General features: G+C 44.2%; 1 protein-coding gene across 5 annotated transcripts in view; it reads right to left on the reverse strand.

The window, feature by feature from the left end:
• The window catches only part of BTBD11 (BTB domain containing 11), a 183,213-nt gene that overhangs the window by 18,007 nt on the left and 142,405 nt on the right, over window positions 1-22,801 (reverse strand). For all 5 annotated transcript variants that reach the window (XM_027680402.1, XM_027680403.1, XM_027680400.1 and 2 more), the window contains 8 exons: window positions 21,607-21,700; window positions 21,363-21,498; window positions 19,521-19,741; window positions 17,916-18,094; window positions 6,188-6,293; window positions 5,304-5,406; window positions 3,502-3,583; window positions 2,440-2,508 (listed from right to left, as the gene is read on the reverse strand). In XM_027680402.1, the coding sequence (XP_027536203.1) occupies window positions 2,440-2,508; window positions 3,502-3,583; window positions 5,304-5,406; window positions 6,188-6,293; window positions 17,916-18,094; window positions 19,521-19,741; window positions 21,363-21,498; window positions 21,607-21,700 (990 nt within the window). The remainder of the gene's footprint in view (window positions 1-2,439; window positions 2,509-3,501; window positions 3,584-5,303; window positions 5,407-6,187; window positions 6,294-17,915; window positions 18,095-19,520; window positions 19,742-21,362; window positions 21,499-21,606; window positions 21,701-22,801) is intronic.

Consider the following 22,801-nt stretch of genomic DNA (forward strand, 5'->3'; position numbering starts at 1 on the left):
AAACAGAGCACCTGGGCTTGATGTGGGGATGTCAGCAGAAGGGTCAGGACCAAGAGTATAGAGGAATTCAAACTAGATGATGATGACCATCCTGAGCAGTCTTAACAATCTAGAGAGGCAATAAAACTCAAATCTGTCACCTCAGCAAGCTCAAGGAAATGGAATCAGATCTCCATATGCTCCTTGTTCTAGCTTGTGAGCAGCTGTAAGGTAATGTCTAGGCCACAGAAGCTGAAACACTGTCTGGCACTACTGTCTGAAGTGAGCGCACAGAGGGATACTATGCAAAGGTGGGAACCAGCTTGGTGTGGGGCACTGCCTAGTTAACATTCATGTTAGTGTCATGTGCCTGTACTGCTGCTCTACCATGGCTCTCCTGACACCAGCACTTCAGCTGACCTCCCTCTTTGGCCCTGCATCCCCCCTATAGTTATACTACCTGGACTGGCACTGTTTTGGGATCTCTGTACACCAATGGGGTGAAAATGGCTTAAATTTTGAGCTCTCCAACAGATTTCAGTAGTGCTAAGATTTCCTCTATTGCCCCCACTCTGTCCTTTTACAGTGGGGAAAAGGCATTTCATTTTATGTCTTTCCATGGTGGGTCATTGGCTCTGGCTCTCTGCTCTGCCTTAGGAAGCAGGCTGGGGTTCTCCATTGCTTGACACCCAGCCATACCTTAGGCCAAGCTGTTTAGGTGTTTAAATAGCACTTATTCATGTATTCAGGCCTTTATACAGTCCTTATTATGTAGGACTGCATGACAAAAAGCTATCCTGTGAATTCCAAAGGGGCTCTCATGCTTCTAATCAGAAGCACTAGGGAACAAACAAAACCCTGAAACTTCCATGACATTATTCTGACTTCTCCTATGCAGTCTGCTCAAGCTCTACTTTAATACCATAAATAAATCCAAGTGCTGGAAATCTGCAGTGCTGATGTGATAGCAGCCAGCTGGCCTCAATTATGAATTGCAGCAAAGATTTCTGTGGAGTATTTCTGGTGCTTCTTGTTATCATATTTGTAATAAGGCAAGTTGCTAAATGCAGTTTTGAAAGATAAAGCCAAATCCTATTCCAGCTGCCTCTGTGGCTCAAGCAGTCATGTGCTGGTTTGTAATTACTTTAAACTGTGAGGAACTGTGGCCAGATCTGTTATCAACAGATCAATCAATCAGTCATACATTCTCAAGTCACAGAAATTTTGAGATGGCACAAAAGTAGAGCAAGCTGCCAGCTGAACTGCAGCACAGGCTTTCTAACAGCCTAGGTGATAACACACACGTCTCTATAAAGCCGCTGCACTGCCTAGTGTAAGACTCCATATTTCAGAAAAGGTTAGAAATTCAGGAGTTCTTTCAAAACTATGAGTGAAATAGAGAATTAGTGAACTTTTCCTATATGGCTCAGAAAGTCGATGTGGGTATGCTTAGTTAAAAATCCACTGCCTGCACTGGAGAGGAATAATTTCAGTCCTGACCAGTTCCATCCTCTGGCTGCCAGACAGTAGTGCCATAGGGAGTAATGTCATAGCAATAGGACACGAGGAAATGACATGAAGTTGTCAGGGGAAGTGCAAATTAGACATTAGGAAAAGGTTCTCCACTATGAAGGTGGTCAGTCACTGAACAGGCTTCTCAGGGAAGTGGTCATGGCACCAAGCCTGCCAGAGTTCAAGGCGCATCTGGATGACACTCTGAGTGATATGGTTTAGTTTTACATAGTCCTGCAAGGAGCATAGAGTTGGACTTGGTGATACTTATGGGTCCCTTCCAACTTGAGATATTCTATGACTCTATGATCATGGTGGCAGAGAGTACACAGATTATGGTTTTATTCAGGAAATCGTCACATGATTGAAATTCAACTGAACCATGACTCTGGGCAGATTTCTCTCACAGTTAAAGCCAGGTACATGCCCAAGAATTCTCCCATGTGAGGAACCAAACTGGATATTTTTAACGCTGCTGAGATAGAACTGAACATGTAAGCCCGAGCTAATTAACCAAAAGTAAAGAGTGTGGCAGAGGGAATCTGACTGGTCCTCCTGGAGCAGAGCACCTCATCTATCAGGCTGAGAGAAAGAGAGGATCAAACACTATGCTGCTGGGAGTTGCTTCCAGATTTTGGTAACACCAGCTTTGCCACTAACCAGATATTTTTCTTTCAGATACTTTTTCGCTTGACGATGATAATTTTTCTACTCTTTTTTCTCTGACAGTCAACTTCATACTGGCAAAACTTATCATAATGGGTGACCAGCAAAGAAGGAGACTGAGTGTCTCCCACAGGACTGCAGACAGCCTGGGCACTCCAAGTGAGGCACTTCTGGCTCTTACAGGAATGCTTGTGTCTTGCCCAATGGCCATGTGGCCTTGGGTGAATGGTACACAGATCACTTAGCATTGCTCACACTGCAATTAAGATAAATGTCTCTTACCTCCATAATTTCATTATTTTTAATCAGGAGTGACTCTGCACCTCCATAATAAAGATACTGCATAACCAGCTGTAATAAAACAAACGGAGTGTTTATAAAAAGCAAGGCAAGACATCAGGGAACAGGGGGTGATGTAAAGGCTGCAGGCAATACCCGAGGCTCTCCCAACACCACCAAAAAATTATAGATAAAACTGGCTCAAACCTCCTGATTTCAAGATATACTTGGTTAGTCTCTCTGCAAAGTTCAATCTCTCCTTTTCTCAGGTAGTGTAATGTCTCAGCCCTGATCCTCAAATTGTCTGGACTTTCTGGTGAGCTCCAAACATTTTTCAGGAAACTGATAAATTCATTCTGAGTTTTGAGTGTATTTCCCAGTAGGTTAAGTACATCACTGATTCAGGCAAATATAGCATATACAATAGTTACTCCTTTATTCCTTTCCAGGCAATGGCACCCCCACCCTCACCCAGCTGTGTGTGGGCATGCATGGATGATGAGAAAGAGAGGGGGAGACTTTGCACTGTAATACAAGCCAGCTAAGATCCCTCTGCAGGATGCTTCCAGCAAGCCTAAAGTTATTGTAGGCAGCTGGGAATTATTTGCAGTGATAACAGTCGATTCATGGAACTGTCTGAGCTCTGAGTCAACTAAAGGGAAGCATATACATGTATGTATACACTACAGATATGTAAAGCAAGCGTTTTCTCTATGTTTTCATGGCAAAAAAATTGATTGGAGAATACTGCAAAGGAAGGGAATGAACTGTGCCTCTTCCAAGCCTGTCCATTAAGTACAGAGAGAGCCAACTACAGAAAAAAGCATCAGGTGCTTTGTCTGCATAGCCCATGTAGGTGAAATGCATGTTATTGTATCCACTCAGGAACGTCTGCAATCAATAGCGCTCTGCAGCTTAGTGTACAAAGGGAAATGAAGCCTGTGCTCGTGAAACCACTACTCTGAGCTCTGTGTTTATCAAATACATATGTACTAATCTGCAAAGGGCCTGTACGATGTTCCTCTTACAAGTTCCATTCAAATTCAATGTGAGAACTGACTTTACCTGAAAGATGGGGTACTTCACATAGTTGATCTCAATACAAGTACTATCAGATGAGGGCTTGCTAGACAGCAACGCTTTAAACCTAAATAAAAAGGAGCAAAATTGAATAGCCAGCCCAATTTCCTCTGTGAAAAAGTATGGCAAAAACAGTACAAAAGTGCAGAGGAAGGATGGCACCAACTCTTGCAAAAATAGTACACTGAAATGAATGGATTTGTCACCAAAAAGCATCAAGATTTAGACACTGACACAAAGTTCAAAGCAAAAGGAAGAAGCCTTTCTCTAGGAGACTTTAATTTGAAATTTTTGAAAAATACATCTAATGTTGCAATAGAATAAAATGTACATTTGAAATTCAGAGTCTGTAAAAATGCATACCACAAAACCAAATTTTTTTTTCTTGGAGGCAACGTGACCTTTTAGACGACTTGCAACATTTAAAACCTGCACAGTTTCCTTTTTTGAAGGTTAAATTCTGGACTATGTCCATTATGCTGCTTTAAAAAGTATTTTGGAACAAACTGTTAAAACAACTAAACTAAGACTTTTAATGCTTCTACGCAAGCTCAATACAATTGTGTAAGAAGAGGCAGGATAGAAAACTAGATAGGTTGCTGTTCCCTGATTATCAAACCCAGAAATTCAGACACAAGTTTCAGGAAAAAATATGTATTTTAAGTTAATAATTGCAGATTTCTGTGAGATGTACACATATGTAACAATCTACTTCTCAAAACCAGATATTCTCATTGATCAAGTGGTGAAAATGGGAAATGTGCTGCCAGAAACATCTGCCCTTCTACTTCCTCTCTTTGATAATTCATCTGACCTTCCAGCGGTAGTTCAAAGCTCAGCTTATCTATCAAGACCAGCATTTGCTGGATGGTAACCTTTTCCATATAATGACTGCATTTTGTTAATTAAAATATGGATAACAATTTACTTGCTTTCACTAGTGTCAAACTTCATTATGAACACAATCTAGTAGGCTTAAAGCTGGAGTTTGGAACATACTTGTATATCTACCAAGAAGCTCTAAACTAAAATATCAATTTCTTAATTGAAGGCAGGGTGAGATACTGCAGTTGCTTTATGCAAATCTCTTTACTCTGTGCTGTTGGTTGGCAGCACAACTAGCATCAATTCCCACATTGCTCAAATTATCCAAACTCAGTGTTTTGCCCTTGCCACCTCTTGAAACAAGCTTTTACAGAGGGACAGCTAAATTTCTTTAAAAGCACACCTTTAATTATACAGCTGCATACCTATAAAGTCTGTGAGCCACTTTAAGGTTGGGTTTAACTGGGTAACCCGTATTCAGCCTTCTGAGCACAGGCAACAGACTATAAGTACTGCCTTTGGATACTGTCAAATGCTGTTAATGAGCTGTGTGATAGCAACTTGTTTTTCCTGAAGACTGCCTAAACTGATGCAAGACAGGATTTAGCCACTCATAGGATAAATTATTATTAAGAATCAAAATATTAAGACTCCTGTACAGTCGAGAGCTGGATGCAGCAACGAGCTCCATGCAAATGTGCCTCAGTGGAATGAAGTCAGATGCATGGTCAGAAGCATGGATCACTTACTGGGTGGAAATCTAGTAAGAGGAGCACTTGTTAAATATCTGGCAGATGAACCGGAAAAAAGCTCTGGAGAAACATTGCTTAGGAAAAACTTGAAGATTGGGCCACTAGCCTTCAAAGAATTGTAACAGCAGCAAAACAAACAAAAAAACCAGAAAACCCACAAAATCACTTTCTACTTTTGTTTAAAAAAATAAAAATATAGATATATTTTACCTTGGTGATGCAGTAAATAGCAACACTCGATGTGCATAAAACGGTCTTCCTTCCACCAGAAATGTAACATCTGACATCTCTTTATTGTTAAGAAAATGGGGATCTAGAATCACAAAGAGCAGGAAACAAAAAAGCCAGTAACTGAATATTTTTCTGTTTTGACAGAAGACGACAATAGAATAGAAGGATATTGTTTTTAATGAGTAAAGCCTATAAAGCTATTTTGGACAGCCTGAGACAGAAGCCCCTCAGACAACCACATGGAGTTCAAACAAAGGGAATTCAAAGCTTTGAAGTCCGTGGTGACCTTTGCTGAGATGACAGCCAGCCCTCCGCGCTGTGTGAAGCTGGCACAGCCTCCTAGCTCTGCTACCCAATGCAAACTGCAGCTGAACAGATGCTGGAGGGCCCTGTGCTCATTTATATCCTATTACACCCCTCTCCCTGTGGAAGAAGTCTTTGTGTCAAGGGGAAGAGGGTCCTGGAAAATTGCTTGGGTCTTCTCTCGGTCCCATTAAACCACTCTGGGCTCTGCCGGCCTGGCTGGGAGGGCTGTGTTGCTGCAGCATCACCTGCAGCCAGACACAGCGGCCTGCGATCCGGACAGATGCTTGGCTCCAGGCCCAAGGCTTGGATCCCAGCCTAATTAGCAACACAGACAAATCCTTGCCGATTTACAGTTCCACTTCAACACACCTGATGACCCCCCTGATTTCAGCAGGAGTTTCAGGTCAGGCTAAGTTTGGGTCCCTTCCTTTTTCTAGTTCTGCCTTTCAAATTCAGGTTTTTCTCTGACTTGTGGCCCCCTCAAGCACCTGGCCAGTAACACAGACTTCCCACAGCTCTCCTTGGAGAACCAGTGAGTATCTTCAAGTCACACTTACCTAGGCGGGAGGTCTGCTTGCGCTTAATTTCAACCAGCTTTGGAATTGGGTAGGGTCCATAGCAATGAGTGAAAATGACAGAGAGCTGCTGGCTGATCACTTCATTCTAAGCAAAAGAAAACAAACACATACAATGTAAGCTTAGTATGCAACATAACATCACTATGCAAAGGCCATGTTAAGTTGTTCTCAAGAGCTGCCTGTTTTGAAGGTGAAAAATTTGATTGCTGAAGCTTTATTAAACATCAGAGCTTGGGATTATCAGCATTTGTTAGAAACTGCAGATCTCATTTACTTGATTGCTATGTTTCCTGTAGGAATCATTTAAAAGAAAAAGTTTCTTCCTTGGATGAGAAATCTTGTTTTTCTAACAAACTCCACAGCTCCATCCCCTCTGCAAAAACAAAGTTCCTTTACAATAGTGATTTCATTTTATTTGCATACTTACTGTGCTGGAAAATGACTTTTTTGTCGCTCTTTAGAAAATGGTCACTGGTCACGTTTGAGAAAACCAGAGCTACAGACAGATACACCTGCACAGCCTGGACGCATCTCCAAGTGCAACAGTCTCACAAACAGACCCTTCCCTTACAGAGTGACTGAAGCATCACAGCCTGCCACTCATTCAATCCCAAATGTTTCATTAACATGCTCTTATACCACTGGCACCGGCATGGGCACCACTGTCCTGAGGAAGCCACCAGACCTTCACAAAACCAGGTCTGCTCCCTGGCCTTACCTATTTCTGCCCAAACTCTGACGGCAAGGCACCCACAGGAGGCTTTCATAAGCACCTTGAGTATCTATACGACTAAGGCACAAGGGTAGTGAAATGGATTTAATGCTTAAGTTCCAGATGAAAGCAGGATTTAAAGCTTTGGCAAATTTTATCCCACACTTTGCTGGTAATCAGAGCAAGTCTAGACAAGTTCAACGGTGCCACACTGTTAATTCATGATGACATCTTTCAACTATCCTGTTGGTTGGTGATTCCATTCCACACCAGGAAACTGTGAAAAGGCGAGATACTTAGATATGAGAGGATCAAAGGCCAAGGAAATAAGCAGGTGAGGGACAAAAAAAAATCATAATATAAAAATTTGAGTAGTACAGATGTTAAACTAAAAATAATTTCAATCTTTAGGAACAGAAATTGAAGCCTTCCTTGCTCTAAACACATTTCATCGGTGCTCCTTAAATCCCACGAGGGACAAGGAGGAGTGGCACAGACGCTGTAATGACTCCTTTACTGAATCTAATCAAACAGGGTGGGAAAGGGTAGAGCTGTTCCCTCACAGGCACATGCTGATGTCAAAGGAAATTACACGCACTCACCCGCAGGCAGGAGTTGGCTCCTATTACTACGTCAGATGTAGCATTGAAAGAAATGCTAATCTAAGAGAAATACTGACACTAAGAGTCACCATTTAGCACGGCACAGGGACCAGCCCTCAGAGAGAGGCTCACTGCTGTGGCTCTGAGACACGGAGGATGTCTCACTCCAGGAGCATCTCACTGTTCAGCATCTTCCCACTGGAGCTCTGCAAAGCGCCTCACAAAGGGAGTGAATCACAGGGTGAAGAGAAAAGGAAGATTTAAGGCCAGATTTAAAGAAGGAAGTGACTCAGCTGCTGGGAGGGCTGGGAGGGAAAGCTTTAGACAGACAGGGCAGAAAGAGCAATTTCTTCTCTGCTCGGAAGGGCTGTGCCGAAGCACCACGGCCGACTGAGTCAGCCAGGGAGGAGTGTGTCCCGGGGGACACTGATTACCAGCAGGGCAGCTCCTGGTTGGATCTGGCAGATGCTAAGAAGTCAGTACATACAAAGATGGGGACAATTCCACAGTTAGAGCAGACAGAAGCTTCCGGAGAGGAGAATTGGAAGAGTAATGGTCACCTTTCACCTGCAGTGAATAAAAGCAGAGTAACTGCACTAAAGGAGAGCTCCTGGAAACTCCTCCTTGAATCTGCCAGGGGGCACCGGTCCTGTCTATGTCACTGAGGTTTTAGTGGATTCCATGAACTCATCGGTCCCAGCCACAGCTGTGCCTAGGCAATAGCTTTTTCAAAACACACACATACATCAATAAAGACAATGCATCTCCTCCTTCCAGGGTGCCTGTGGGAATGCGCTGCTGGAATATCTGGGTATTGACTTCTCAGTGCCTCATTAGGAGTTGGAGGCCTAACCTGCCAGTCCGAACCACAGCACTGCATACCAGGATATCCAGGTGCACTGAGATCAGGGCCAAATCCAGTCAGGCAAGTAGGAGAAGAGGATCCCTGCTCGTAACTCTAACCAACGTGATGAACCAGTCACGCATGCAGACAATCCCATGGGAGCCTGCCTACACAGGTGAGATGCTGCCAGATCCCTGGGTCATCAATGGGGCACTAACCTTGTGGTGTGCAGATACAAGGCCATTAAAAAGCCACCTTGCCCACAAGCCTGTGAAAAAAGTGGTATAAACTAAGCTCTAATTAGCTCAAGATGTGATACGTTCACATGAGAGATGCTTAAAAACCCCAAGACGTGGAACAGAGATGGGACAAAGATAAAAAGAGACCTTAGGATCAACACATCAAAGAACACAGGGCCATCAGACAGACAGTGGCTTCAGACCTCCAATGCAGAACACTGATCTCATTTGGCAGAGGGGAGGTTTAAGACCTTTGGCTTCTGTCAATAACAGTAAATACATCTCATACCACCCAAAGGCCAAAAAATATGCTCAGCAAGAAAGCTGAAGCATGTGCTCATTTAGAGTCACTACTAAAAAGCAGCAGCAAGGGAAGGGAGTGGTAAACTATTACAGGAGACCAAGTTTGCTCCCCACACCCCCCAGCAAGCAGCCAAGCTCACAGGGCTGTGGCCCTGGTTCTGCTCCCCACAGAGCCTCTGCTGGCTTTTACCAATAAACCAGGCAGAAACAGGAGAGAGAAAAGGGACACTTTGTCAGCAACTGGATATCTGGGGAAAAAATTGGCTTTTTGAAGCTCAATCCTGTTCTTGGAGCAGGCTGAACTAGGCTGGCTGTGAAGTAACTGGGAACAACTGCCAAAGTCCATGACCTCGGACACCAGCATTGCTCTGGAAGAGAGAAGGATGTGTCCAGCCCATTCAACCTTCCCCTTCACACAGTGTCCACACTGACATGCTCAGAAGCTCCCATTCAAGCACCAAGACAGATAATTCTTCCCTGTTTATCCTATCATCCTATCAACCTAACTGTGAAAGCCCAGCTGTACGAGTTCCCTGCAGCAGTTGTGGGCGGCGATATTAACACTGAAGGAGCAAACCAGAGTTTGTTTTCTTGCTACACTTTTATGTTGGAAAACATTGTGCCAGGATGTGTGAGGCTGACATCTGGAGCAAGGCCAGCTTCCTCTTAGACATGGGCGTTCATCACAGTCAAAGGGAGCCGATGTGCATCTTCTTCTGTGGGAGGGGGAAGAAAGCTTGGCATAGGATATAATAAAAATATTTACCTAGCCATGGGGTAGTTTACAGATAGGCAAGAGGGAACAGGGAACAACAGTGAGTCTTCTGAGGGAGATGGTGCTTCCAGCAGAGAGCTTGTTGGTGAGCAAGCAACTTTGCTTTGTAGATACAAGCAGTCTCCTGACTTAAAAGCATTCTTCAGCAGAGATCTAAAGGAATTCCCCGCTCCTGGTGAATGCACTTGAACTGTGAGGGGAATTCATAAATTCTTTTGAAGCAAAGTTTAAGGCTTTCAAGTTGTTGGACCAGAGATGACTAGTCAATTGATCTGAAAAGAGGTGAAGACCTGGGTGGGGAGTTCAGGGATATTTTTTCTTGAATGTCCATCTGATGAAAGTCTATGGCAGGATTCAGGAAAGTCTCCTCTAGATTTTGGCACACACCCTCGGAGAGCTAGCTCCATTCCAGCTTACCCAGTTCAACCCAGCCTAGCCATTCTGGGATGAGGTCCTACAAGGTATTGGGCACAGCTGGGAAATATACAGCCAGTTTTCTCCAGTACTTGTGCAAGAAATGTGTCTACACTCCAAACTCTCCAGGGTAAAACACGTGTCAGAGACTGCTCAAATCCCAGTGCTTAGTTCTCCTTACCAGCTGATGGACCCCCTACGACCTCCACGTGGCTGTTCTCTACAGTGGTAACAAGTCAGGCTGCTTTTCTTTACGTCTCATATCCCAAGCAGTACTTTGGATTTTCCTTCTACTGATGTTACCCTGACCAGCTCAGCTCCATTAATGCCATTTTAACCTACATCTCCCAGGCCCTCAAATTTGACTACCACAAAGCCCCAAAACCAAAAGCTCACCATGTTAAGGCAGAAAAGTAGCACACTTGTTCTTCTGGGCCCAGTGTCTGCCTGTTAATACACATCTCCCCAGGAGGCTGAGAAATAACACTGCTCGGGGACAGGGCCACTAGCAAAGGTATTTTTTCTCTCCCTGGTCCTGAGGATGCTGGGGGGATGCAGTTCTCTGCTAAATGCAGAGTGGCAGAAGTGCTGTTTCTATTCATCCATCTCACACGCATTCCCCAGCAGCTGTTCCAGCAGTGGCAGAGTCTCAGGATACCCCGAGGCCATTGAAGACCCATCCATGACAAGCTGAGATACCCTCGAATTAGTCCCCTATTTATTCTCCCCTTTCCCAGAAAGAGGTGATTTTAAGGGTGAAGCAACAGAGAGGGCTTTTCATGGACCCCCAGCCCTGAACACTCAAACTCTGAGCCTTTCTTTTTCTGTCTCAGAACCTTTTCCATCCTCGCCTAGGTGTCCTCTTGCATAATTCACTTTTGCCAACTGCCTCAAAACTGATTAAATGCCACTTTAGAGGGTCACTCTTAGATGGTTAAGCAGCATACACATAATTAACATTAGTCAACAGTCGGAAAGGTAGGGAAGCCCCAGAGGTTGGAGGAACAGTTAGCGGCAGCAAACTGCGTAACAAAATGGGTTTTGTTAGTGCTGGGCTCAAGCCCTTCCACCGCAAACACAAACGGAAAAGAATTAATCACAGGTAAGGCACAAATGGACCCTTCCGTTAGATTCTGGGAAAGCTGCCAAGCCTCCCTTTCAAAAGGCCCTTTATATCATAGCTGTACATTGTGTGTAAAAAGCTCAGATTCCCGGGCACAGTCTAATCCCTGGCTGAGAGCCACAGAAAAGGGCAGGTGTCGCATCCACAGCATTTTTTTATTGTAAATGAAGAAACGGCTCCTGCCTCTGGCAGGGAAACATTTTAGAAGGCAGAAGAGGGTAGGGAAAAAAAATCACACCTGAGTTAGTATGAAGATGAATCTGTGTTATGAAATCCCAAGATGGGGTTAACAGTCTGTTATTAACATGCCACTCGGTACCTGGCGTTCGCATCTCACGCGGGGAATGCACGACGTACATGTGTGGATAACTTGCGTCCTGGTTACTCTGAACTGTTTAGACACAGAAGTACTACAAATGACAACAGGTAACGTTACCGATCACTGCAATTACCTGAGAACAGTGAAACCTGCCTTACAAAATCACTCCAAGTCCCAACCAAAAGATCAATCACCAAGTGCTGGCTGGGCACTAGCTGACACACAAAAGGGCATTAGCCACTCCATGGAACCCATAAGCAGGCCCTTTAGCATCCTGGGACGTCTTCAGGGTTATTTTTAGTGCAGGTTTTGGTGTGTCTGTCTCCTCTGTGGAAAGTCCACATTTTTATTCAGCTGAAATATTTCAGTCATCAGCCAAAATATTCCATTTTCAGGTGTTAATTTTCAAAAAAAGGTAAAATATTATGTGTGAAACAAATACCCTAATGAAACCTGTCATTACCATAAACCCTCAATTTTCTGTTGAAAAGAAGTTTATCAAGGAATTAAAATTTTGCCCAGCAAAGAGGAGTCTTTCCTGATCATCTCCAGGCAAGAGAAGCATGCGCAGCACTCTCCCAAGGGAAGGCTTTCCCCTGGGAGATGATTACGACACGGTGCCTGCCCTAGTGCTGTGCAGGGTTCACCTCTCCTCTCTACCCTTAGCCCTTGCTGCAGAACAGGGCAGTCTGGCTTCATGCAACAAGACACAGCTTCACTTGAGCCCATCTTAAACATTCATTTCAGCCCATCAGGAAGCAACGGAAGAAAAGGGGAATTTTCTAGCTCCTTCATCTTCCAGTGCCACTTTCTAGGTCACACGCAGACCTCGGGGGAACACTGATGTTTGCTGACCCTCATGCCCGGACTTTGTAGAACAGACACATGAGCTCAGTCTGTTGACATTCTCTGAGGAGACTGTTCCAACATTTGTTTTAGAGGAATTGAATCCAGAAAAACCACAGCAACAGAGAGACAGAATGCTCATCTCAAACTTCAGCTTCTGAACATTTTCCTGCAACACAACAGGCAGGTGTTTCAGTCTTTCCTGCTGCTTTCTGTTTGCTGGAGACAGAAACAGTAGATACTGCATCTGTGAGAGAGGCTACATGGTGCTATTTCTGAAAAGATATATTAAAAAACACCCCAAAACTTTACTTTCTAAGAGATTTTGGATTCCAAGTGGCTAAGTTACTACTGAAAGAGTACTTTAGCTTTTAAACTATATAGGCTAGGTTTCTCAAGATACCCACATGCCTGAATCCTTTCGGAATTTTAAAACTGGTTATTGTTCTGAATTGTTATTTGTTCTCAGTAACTGTCAACACTAGCCTGATGGCTGTTATTCAAACAGCCTGTGAACTCCTGCATGTTTCTTCAGCTGCCTATAGGTGCGTTTGCAGAGGTTGGAAAACTCTGCAGGAATTTTAAATTCTGAGGAAACATCTTTGCAAAGTAGTTTCCTGCACCCTTCAACAAGCCTGGCTGGTCAGTGTGATCAACACCTCACTAATGGGCTAAATTTTGAAATAAACGATCTTGGCACTGACAGAAATGAACAGGAAGGATGAAGAGAAAGCTGCAGAATGCAACAAAGGTATGGCAATGAAGGATCACTCCTATGACTTCTGAAGCTGATTTTGAATCGGACAATGCACTTGCAGGAATACTCGTAGTCCTAAGCCAAGTTTTTCTGATGTGAAGCAACTTCAGGAGCTTCAGACAATACGTCAGCACATGTGCTCAATGCACATGTGGACTCACACATGCACCTCAGCGATGCATGCCGACAAAGGATCCAGAGAAATGGCAAATAGCTCCTTACCTGGAACTACCTTACCCTTCCCTATGGGGGAAAGGGAAAAAGCTGTAAGAGAGATTATTTGGAATTAAAAATTCCATATTTTCTCAAAAATATAGGCCAAGGAAAATCTGATGTAAATTGCTGTAGGGAGAAAAAGCAGAGGATGAAACTGGCTCATAACCTCATACAACTGGCAACAGTGCTGGCTCATCTACATGGATGGAGCTGGGTGATTTGAATGACAATTCAAACTTAGGCAGAGCTCTGGAGTAGAAACCTAAAACCAAACTCCTCCAAAGGCAAGATACGTTTAACTTCCAAGTTTGTGGTTTTGAGTCTTTCTTTTGAGGTTGTGGAAATGTCAAGATCAAACTGAACAGCTCCAGGATTTTCGTATACAGAGGACAAAGAAACATCCCTGCATGTTCAGCACATTATCCTCAAGAGAATATCCCAGCAAAACCAGAAGAGCTGACCTGTGAGCCTCACCTCAGGCACTACAAGCCCATAGACTTGGGTGCAGCCTCTACACAGCTCTTTCTAAAGCCTCTATTGGGGGGGGGGCACTCCTCAAGCATTTCCACTCCTCAGGAAAATACAGTCCTCTGACGTGGGGCAGGAGGGCAATCCAGTTCAGAGCCAAGCTCAGGCAATGCAATCATCAACCTCAGCTGGAGCCAAAGGAGAGCTTTCAGTAAGGAGTTTGGGGGAGGTTTCCCAGACCACGAAGAGCACAACACAGATACCAACAGGCAGGAATTCAGCTGCATCTTCCTAGCCTTCTTCTGTAACAAGATCTCCAGTGTCATCTTAGCTCTGAGGGATTTGACTCTGCTCTACAGTGCAACTAAAGTTTAGCTCGAGGCTACTTGCTCCCCGAAGTGTCTCTCTGGCTTCTGCCTCACACAGCCCTCTCCAAACCACTTCTAGCAGGTTATGTTTGTGTCCTGGTCTGCCAAACAGATTCAATCCATCCCTAAATGGCAGCACGTTTCCTTCCCATCTGGTGTCCCAAAACTATCACCGTGTCATTGACATTTTTAGTGTCAGAGTTTTCCTGATTCAAGTTTTGCTTGCTCTTAGGGAAAGTGCCTTAAACCGAGCTCTCCATGTCTTCTCCACAGATGCTGCTTTCTCCAGAGTACCCTGTTTCTGGTCTTTAGTTTGCTAATGACCCAAGTTCACTGCATGATGGCAAGAACCGCGGAGGGAGCGATTGCAGAGCGATTCGCTGCCTGTTCTCACAGCTCTGCCTTGCCAGCATGGAAATACTGCCACTTCTCCACTCCCCATGCAATTCTCAATGGTGTAGCCAACAAAGACATTTAATGGGATGAAAGGAAATGACAAGAGCTCCATCCCACTGGAAGCCACCAGGAACTGGGTATCAAACCTTTGTTTGTGCTTTTGGAAGACTTCCTCCAGGGCTTTAGTGCAGCAGCGATGTGCAACCCATACACTATTCTTCCCCACTTAGTTTGCAGCTTGATAAAAGGCAATAGAACTAGGGACTTCAGCTCAGCCAGTTTTGCCTGATTTGCCAATTTGTGTTGCCGTTCTGTGTTACAGCATCAGGACTTCTGCAAATTTTCTTTTTATTTCTATTGTCAGCTTCCTGCCATGTAGATGGGAATGGAATGCCACCCTGCCACCCTACAGGACACCAGCATCAGTGCTGGCTCGTGGCAGAGCTCCCACATAAACCCTCACATCTGTACCCTCTAAAAACAGGCATTTATAAGACAAAAGGGATTCCTCATATCTGACAGTGTTCTTGTAGGTATTGCTTTCTTTTTCTTTAATATTTTCATATCTATAGTATTTGGCCTTTTTTGCATGGCCTGAGAACCTGTAAGAACATTTTGTGCAACAGTGCAAAGTAGAAGGTGCGGGCAGAAGGCTTGCTTCCTACCCGGAGACCTGCCCTATGTTTCCATGCAATTTTGGGGGAGTTTCTCTGGCCAAATTACTCAAAACTATAAATTGCTGTCTGCCTTATCCAGGTCATCACAGCTTCTGAGGCTGGAACTGTCACTCTATGAGGCGCTGAAAATCTGCCTGTTTAATTACCTCAGTTTCCCTGTTGGTAAAGGGAGGATAAGATCTTCCATGTCTCAACTCATTAATATTAGTAAATTGTTCTGAGATTATGGGATAGCTGGAACTATTTATAGGAACGCAAAATGCCATTTCTATTAGGTGCAAGTTGCCACACAATTAAAATATACCGAGCATCACAATATGTAGCAAATGGGACATCTTGTTTTACATCAGCCAAGAACTGCTAAGTGGCTCTCTGCTTCCTAGTTGCTTATTTTATACTTTTTGCCCTGAAAAACTCATTAAGGAAATGTACTGGGCCAGACTGTGATGTTTAGCAAGTCATAATCTCTCTCGAAGTTTCCAGCCCACAGGGAAAAGGATGTCCGTGTGGGCAAATCAAGCTACTTTCTCCACAGCTCTACAAAATGCAGAGCTTTACAGTTTGCTGTCGAAAGAGAGAGATGTGAACCACAGTTATGGCCCTTCTGCACCTCTTAGAGGAGGTTTCCATTCTGTAGGTATACATAAAGAACAATCTCTGCTCTCAGCCCTTCCAGAGAAGGGGAACAAAAGATCCTTTAAATCTCAGCTTTCCTCAGCTGCCTTCTACGGAGTGACCAGGGAGAACTTTTACTGGCTCATTCTCCTACAAATGAATTTATTTAGATTCCTTCCAAAAGGTTGCATAGAGTCTTTCCTCATTTCTGTCTGGGAGAGCTTTGTGAGAGGCCGTTTGGACAAGACTGCTGCAATAATTCATAACATTTACAGACAATTTGTAAACCCTTACAGTGTCCCAGAATGATTAATTATTTTTTCTGAGACTATGAAACACTGTATGAGTGTGTGTTTGTGAACATGCATGAAGACAGGCAGTTCCCCCAGGCCCAGAGGCAGGAATAAAGATCAGCACAGATTTCTTCTTCGTCGTGTAGGGCTTTTTGTGATACTTTAGTTGTTTCGTCCCTCCATATTTTAGGTTTTAAGTGAACCCAAAGCACAAGGTAGCAGTCTTATTTCTTTCCAGGCCTCCTACAATAGACTCTGGAAGACCTAGTCTAATATGTACCAAAGGTATAATCCCATGTAAATAATTTATTCTAATGATGATCGCTGGCCTTGGCTTCAGCCACCCAGGAGAAAAGCAATTAAAATCACCCCTCATCCTAGATTACATGGCCTAAACTTAATCTCTGTGAAGTTTTCAATATGATTAGTTTTATATCAACTTTCAAACCAAACTGTATCTTGCTGGTAGTTTTTGGATGAATATACATTAACCCCAGTGAGTTCAGAACAAGAAATCTACAAATCCTAGGATTTGGAATGATTTCCTAAAACCTATCTCAAATATTCTGCATTAATACCCATACAATACAAACTAATTGCAAAGGCAAGCTTGTGGGAGCAAAAGTCAGAACAATGCTGAACAAATATCTGTGATTTGATCAGGACTCTAGTCCAAGCCCTCTTTTGCAGCAAGATACAAGAAATACATCTGTGTAGGCCATCACTAGCTATACCAAGTCTGGAACCTTTTAGTATTGCATGCCTATACCAGAACCTCCCCCCTTTCCACATTATTTAGGGTATTGCTTCAGATGCTAAAAATTATTTGCTCTTTACTGTTACACACAGAGTTGGGTGAGAAATGTCACTTATTTTTCAGTTAAACAATGAGAAGACCATACCAACACGTATAGTGCATGAAGAAAAAGAAGAGCAATCAAATGATTTAGTGATGCTTTTCATCACTAAAATGATTTTCTGGCATTCTTTGGGAGTGACTGACTGTCAGGGGGACCAGTAGAGAAGAGACTATTGGTTATAAAAAGCTTTAAATTCTTCACTAGGTAAGACATTTTCCTCTCCTTGCCAGCCCCATGATCATCCCTTTTGCCATTATATTTACATACCCAACAGTACCTCCCTCAAATGGTTTTGTTAGTCTGATTTGCCTGGCTAAAAAAACGTCAGCTGAAAAAATAAATCTGAGGAGACTGCAAGAACAAACACTCACACAGAAGATTTAAGAAAATTATCTTGTTCTGTGCTTGTAGAAACCAGCCTCCCCACAAGTTTATGAGTTCAAATCCCACATGAAGGGAAGAGAAAGTCATGTGAGAGGTTAAAGAAATCCGAAGTAAATGTGAATACTAGCTTTGTTGTATGATCCTGTAAAACAAGCTGGATAAAGTCACTTTTTGGGTTGGTTTAGTTATCAACATCTCTTGCCATACTGCAGTGACCCTTTTGACTTTAATTTCACCACTATGCAACGGCTTCTGTTGTCTCTCCAGCTTATTGCTAACATCAGTATTAAGCTGTTCTAGCAGAAGTGATTAGCTTGTGTGTTTATAACCCATGCTTCCACAGTGAAAAAACCAGAGATACATAACACAGATAATAATAATCGTGTGCAGTCTAATCAAGCTTTGGGAGAGCTGTGCAAAAATAATATTGCAATCTTTTGTGTCTTACAGGATGGGAATAAGGCTGATTTCCTTTAAAACACACAATTTATCCTACCTTGCTGGCCTTCAGTATCTCAAACATCAGAGGCAACCCTTGTGTGATAAGCTCCTCTGTGTACTCTTCTTCCTGAATGGACTTGAATTCCTTAAGCAAGCACTGGATGAGGGGTCGTCTGTGCTGCTGGAAGGATGTGCGCAAGGACTCCAGCCATGTGTGGAGTGTCCAGGGAACACCTACGGACAGAGGAGAGAGCTCATTCCCACCTTCAGGAACGGACGTGCCCTTCTGCTTTTTTACCTTTACTCACGTTTAGATTTTACGCCAAAACTGCCAAATAACACTAGAAATCAAATTCCTATTTATCCCTAATTAAGAAGGCTGGCAGTTATCAGTACATCCCAGACCTAATGCACAGAGGCTTTCCTCCAAATGCTAAGAGAGGACTGTGGTCTCTCTGCTCATCTAGCCTCCAGCTTCTCTGCTGAGACTGCCAATTTGTGGTAATTGCTGTGGTGTTCTGTGTAGCAAAAGCCTTTTGGAAACTAGATTTACACTAGCTTATTTGTTTGAATGTGGCCCTGGAGAGCCATTACATGGTAAAAAGCCCTGCTTTTGGTCACTACCCACCTGGATTCAAACTGGTGGTCTTCAGATTAAAACTTGCTTTAAGTGCTACCCCTTGTCCTCCCCTGATCCTTAGTATTTTCCCTAAACTGCATTGGGCGAGTTAAACAGATCAGCCTTTTTAAGTAGATTGTCATGGTAGAATCACTCTCCAGGAAGTTAAAGGGAACTGCTCCCATGCACTGAGCGAGAAAGCACATGGAGCTAATGTACCTCTGCAGGCATGAGGCTGGACGTGACCTAGTTTCTGCTCTTGCAGAATGGAGTGGAAGGAAACACAAGCCTGATGTTTGGCAATGAAAAGTTTTTCCTTCCATTTCAGAAAATGTTAAATGCCTGGAGACCACCCCCACCACTCTTGTTCATCTCCAGATCTTTGCCTGCTCAGCCCAACTGGCAAGCCCTGACCCACGCCACATGTCCCCAGGGCTGGAGCACTGCACCAGGCAGAGGCAGGCCAGGCAGTTGGGTCTCTCTGAACACAGATAAATGGGGATGGTAAATACACAGTTCAGATCCATTTCCCTCTGCACTACCCAGTCACTCTCCCCACAGGCAGAAGTGACTTCCCAGCAGGCTGGTATGATCAAGCCCCTCACTGAGGGGCTGGCACACCACAGAGCTGGCACACCAAGGAGTCAGTTCCCTGCTCCTGCCTTTGGAGGCTCACAAGTCTCGGAAAATAAAAGTTGTTTTAATGGTGGACTGCTTTACAGCAGAGCACAAAAGAGGAGCTGTAGGAGGTGGCCTACGGCAGCTGAACACTGCCCCAGAGCCTTCCCAATGCTCTGCCATGCAGCAGTACAGAAGGCTGCCCGGGGAAACCACTGTGTCCTGCAGAAAAGAGCCAGTGACCCCTGAACAGGCTGTGCTGTAGAGCTGAAATGGGCTGGGAACCTGTCAGATCTCCCATCATCTGCTTCCAAAAGAAGTGAGGAAGATGTGACTGCGGTCAGTTTAAGCAACAGCCCATCAAGAGTGTTTCTTATAGTGGTCCCTCCACAGGTGAGGATGAGAAAGGACAGCAGGACTGACCTATGCTCCGTATGTCAATGGTCACATCCACGTAGCCGTGCTCGGCGCTGTGGTACATGGCCTCCTTCAGGGCTTTCAGCTTGGCCTTGCTGTTGCGGCTGGCGCAGAGCGGAGCTGCTGCCGAGTCGGGCAAGTCCGTTCCCTCAGCCAGGATCTCCTCCAGTGACAGAATATCGCTCTTCTCCTTCTCTGGCTGAGCAAGCAGTTTACGAAAGACATTCCTGTCAATCACAGCATGACAGAGAGAGGGAGAGAGGGCAAGAGAGGAGAGGAAAGGGAGAGCGGTGTTAGTGCCTAGGCCTTCGTTGCACTGGGTGTACTTGCTGTGACGTGGCAAGTTAGAACACCTATCAAGGAAATTACTCCAACTAATGGCAGAACCAGCTGAGAGCAGACCCGAGGCAAGCACAGCTTCTGCTAGCCCATCTGCACTGCCTGGAACACATCTGCAAGTCACTGCTGTCAGGACAGGAACCGTACAGATGTCGCATGAATGGCGGCATCTCATGGGAACAGAGACTTGTGAGGTAAACATGACTCAAAACTTCTTCAACAATCAGGGAAGGCCAAGGTGTTTCTGGACAAGCTCTCAGGATTTCCACCATGGAAGGTACCTGACAAGGGAGTTGCTTGGAGCTGCCAAAAGCACCACCACTTGATTAACACTCAAAGCGGTCTGGGAAAGCTAGAGCAGCTAGACATTCAACAAGGCCAGTCAGGGCAGGTTCAAGCACATCTGGGACTACTCTACAAAGCCACTGATCCAGCTGGGCCATCAAATAACAAAGCCCTCAGGTTCGTACCAGCATAACCTCATCAACCTCAACAGTGTCTCTCATGGTTTTGCAGCTGTGAAGAGAGAAACTAGGCTGGCTCCCTGGAGCCCACCTCCCTTGTAATCTGATGTCCTCCCTGCATCTGCTTAAGACCCCAGCATGGTCTGTCCCAAACAAATTTAGGGCAGAGAGGGAAGGAGGAAGGCATGTGTGTGAATGGTATACATGTAGGAATATAAGAGCCAGAGTCTGTGACATGGACATCCAGCAGCCAAGCCAAGGAGAGGCCCAGGTCCTCCTCGGGCATGTGGCTCCCATTCACGCTAGCTGAATGTGAGACTTCAAAAACCAAACTGTCCTCTCTGTCCCAGGGATCCCTCGCAGGCTCCAGATGGGCAGTGTTGTGTGAACCCGCCCTGACGTGCTGTTAGCATGTTGTTAGACTGGCAGCTCATCTCTAAGCAAACAGACGGTAGGTACTGTCTCTAACCTGTATCTATGTTCCTCTGGATGGCTACAATCAGAAAAGTAGGAATGTGAAGATCATAATACTAATTCATTACACTGCAGTCAACTCCTGAGTGTTACAAGATCATGCATGCCAGGTGCTCATGTCATTATTTTTTTTTTAATTTGCACCATACATACAACATTAAGACACGCAGGACTTTACAGTAAACACAGATGCAGAAACTCTATTCAACGGAAATTAAGGCTGCAGCAGTACAGACACAATTCACTCAAACCTGAGAAATATGTCAAGAAATTCAGAAGGAATGTCTTTGGCATTCCTTTCTGCTGTCATATCAGCTGCCATTTAACAACCACTGCATTGAACGCACGACGAGGAGTCCCCTTTCTTTTCTTTTTTTTTACATCAGATATCAAAAAGCAGCTTGTACCACCAACTGGTTTAATTCACATGTTAAAAGAAAGCCTTACATCTCTGCTCAGTTGGTGGCATGTTCAATTTGTTCATGCAGAAATTTCACCCTTCTGCTCAAACTGGATGCCCAGGCAAAAAATAAGCACTTGAACGATGCCACTAGACTTGTTCCCACTCTACCTGTGTCCATGTGCAGCAGCCTGACTGAAAGAGTTCATGTCACCTTGTGGATTCATGGAAATGCCATTCCTGTACATTGTTCCTATCATGGGGTCAGCTCCTCGCTCCAACAGCAAACTGACGAGTTCAAAATTTCCTGCAAGTCAAGAGGTACATTTTTACTTCTTTTAAAATCCAGTATTTGCTCACCTAAACCACAGATCCCAGCTGAGGAATTGTTACAGTGGGAGGAGAAAATCCTTACCAGCAGCTGCTGCCAATTGTAAAGGAGTTTCAGAGTAATTTTCCTCTCCATGCTCCAAGGAACCTTCTACTTTTGCTCCAGCATCCAGCAACAGCTAGAAAGAAAATTCACTATTTAGAGCAACTGGGGGTATCACAATCTTCAGAGTTCATGAACAGTGACAAATGAGAATCTAATGCTTCTTGTTATCTGAAACCAGATAAAATGGAGACACGTGACATGCAAATTCTGCCCATTGTTTCACAGAGACAAATTAATTCCTTTTTTCGCTCATTTTATGCTGCCGAACACCAGGAGCACTAGTGTCCAACTTCAGAGCCAAAAAAGTGTAACCCAGTGTTTTCGAGTGGGAAATGGGGTAAGGTCAGCGTTAGGAAGTAATGCACTGAAGATGGAGGAAAATTAGCCCGACAAGCATCCTTCCTTCATGGTCTTCTAGAAGCCCAGCACCATCCAAAAATGGATCAGATTTTAGTTGCCTCCATCTTTTATATAAAGACATGGTCAAAAGAAAGGCAATTCTTAAGAACCAATTGCAGCAATTAAGTCCAAAAGCTGTGGTCTCCATTGGGGACACTTCCACAATAAATAACAAGAATGCTGTAGACAAAAGTGACCAAGGAGAGTAGGATGGAGCCTGTGCTCCAGCCCCTCCTTTGGCTATTTCTGTCTTGAGGCCTTCACAGTTTTGGTGCTTCATTAAGTGTGTCATAGACACAGCTGTTTTGAAGAATAAACCTTCTCAACTTTTGAGATGCCAAAGCACAGAACCAGCATATCCCACAAACACATCGATGGGGTAAGGAGAGCGAGGGCTTCTCCCCCTTTGGAGCAGCTCAAGGGCTGTTGTCCACCTCTCTCCAACCAAGGCAGCGGTTTTGTGTTTGCTAGAATATTACAGTGTAAGAAAGTGCAATGAATGAATAAACAAACATATAAAACAAGTGGTCAGGAAGGAGCACAAGGAGTTGTCAGACTTTCTTTGGTGCAACTTTGCTTTAAAATTGTCCTACTTAAGCCTCATATTGGTTAAGGTTTGATCACCATACTCACTATATAATAAGTCTATTATATATCAGTACACTCTTGAAGAAGCAGAAGTAACCAATATGAGTATGACAAGAGGATGCTGATTTGAGATGGATGTAATTAGAACTGAACAGGAGGGGAAAAAAAAAAGAATGAGATGCAGGTA

This window comes from Neopelma chrysocephalum, unplaced genomic scaffold (genome assembly GCF_003984885.1).
Source record: "Neopelma chrysocephalum unplaced genomic scaffold, ASM398488v2 Primary Assembly neopelma1_59, whole genome shotgun sequence".
In the NCBI taxonomy this organism is placed as follows: domain Eukaryota; kingdom Metazoa; phylum Chordata; class Aves; order Passeriformes; family Pipridae; genus Neopelma; species Neopelma chrysocephalum.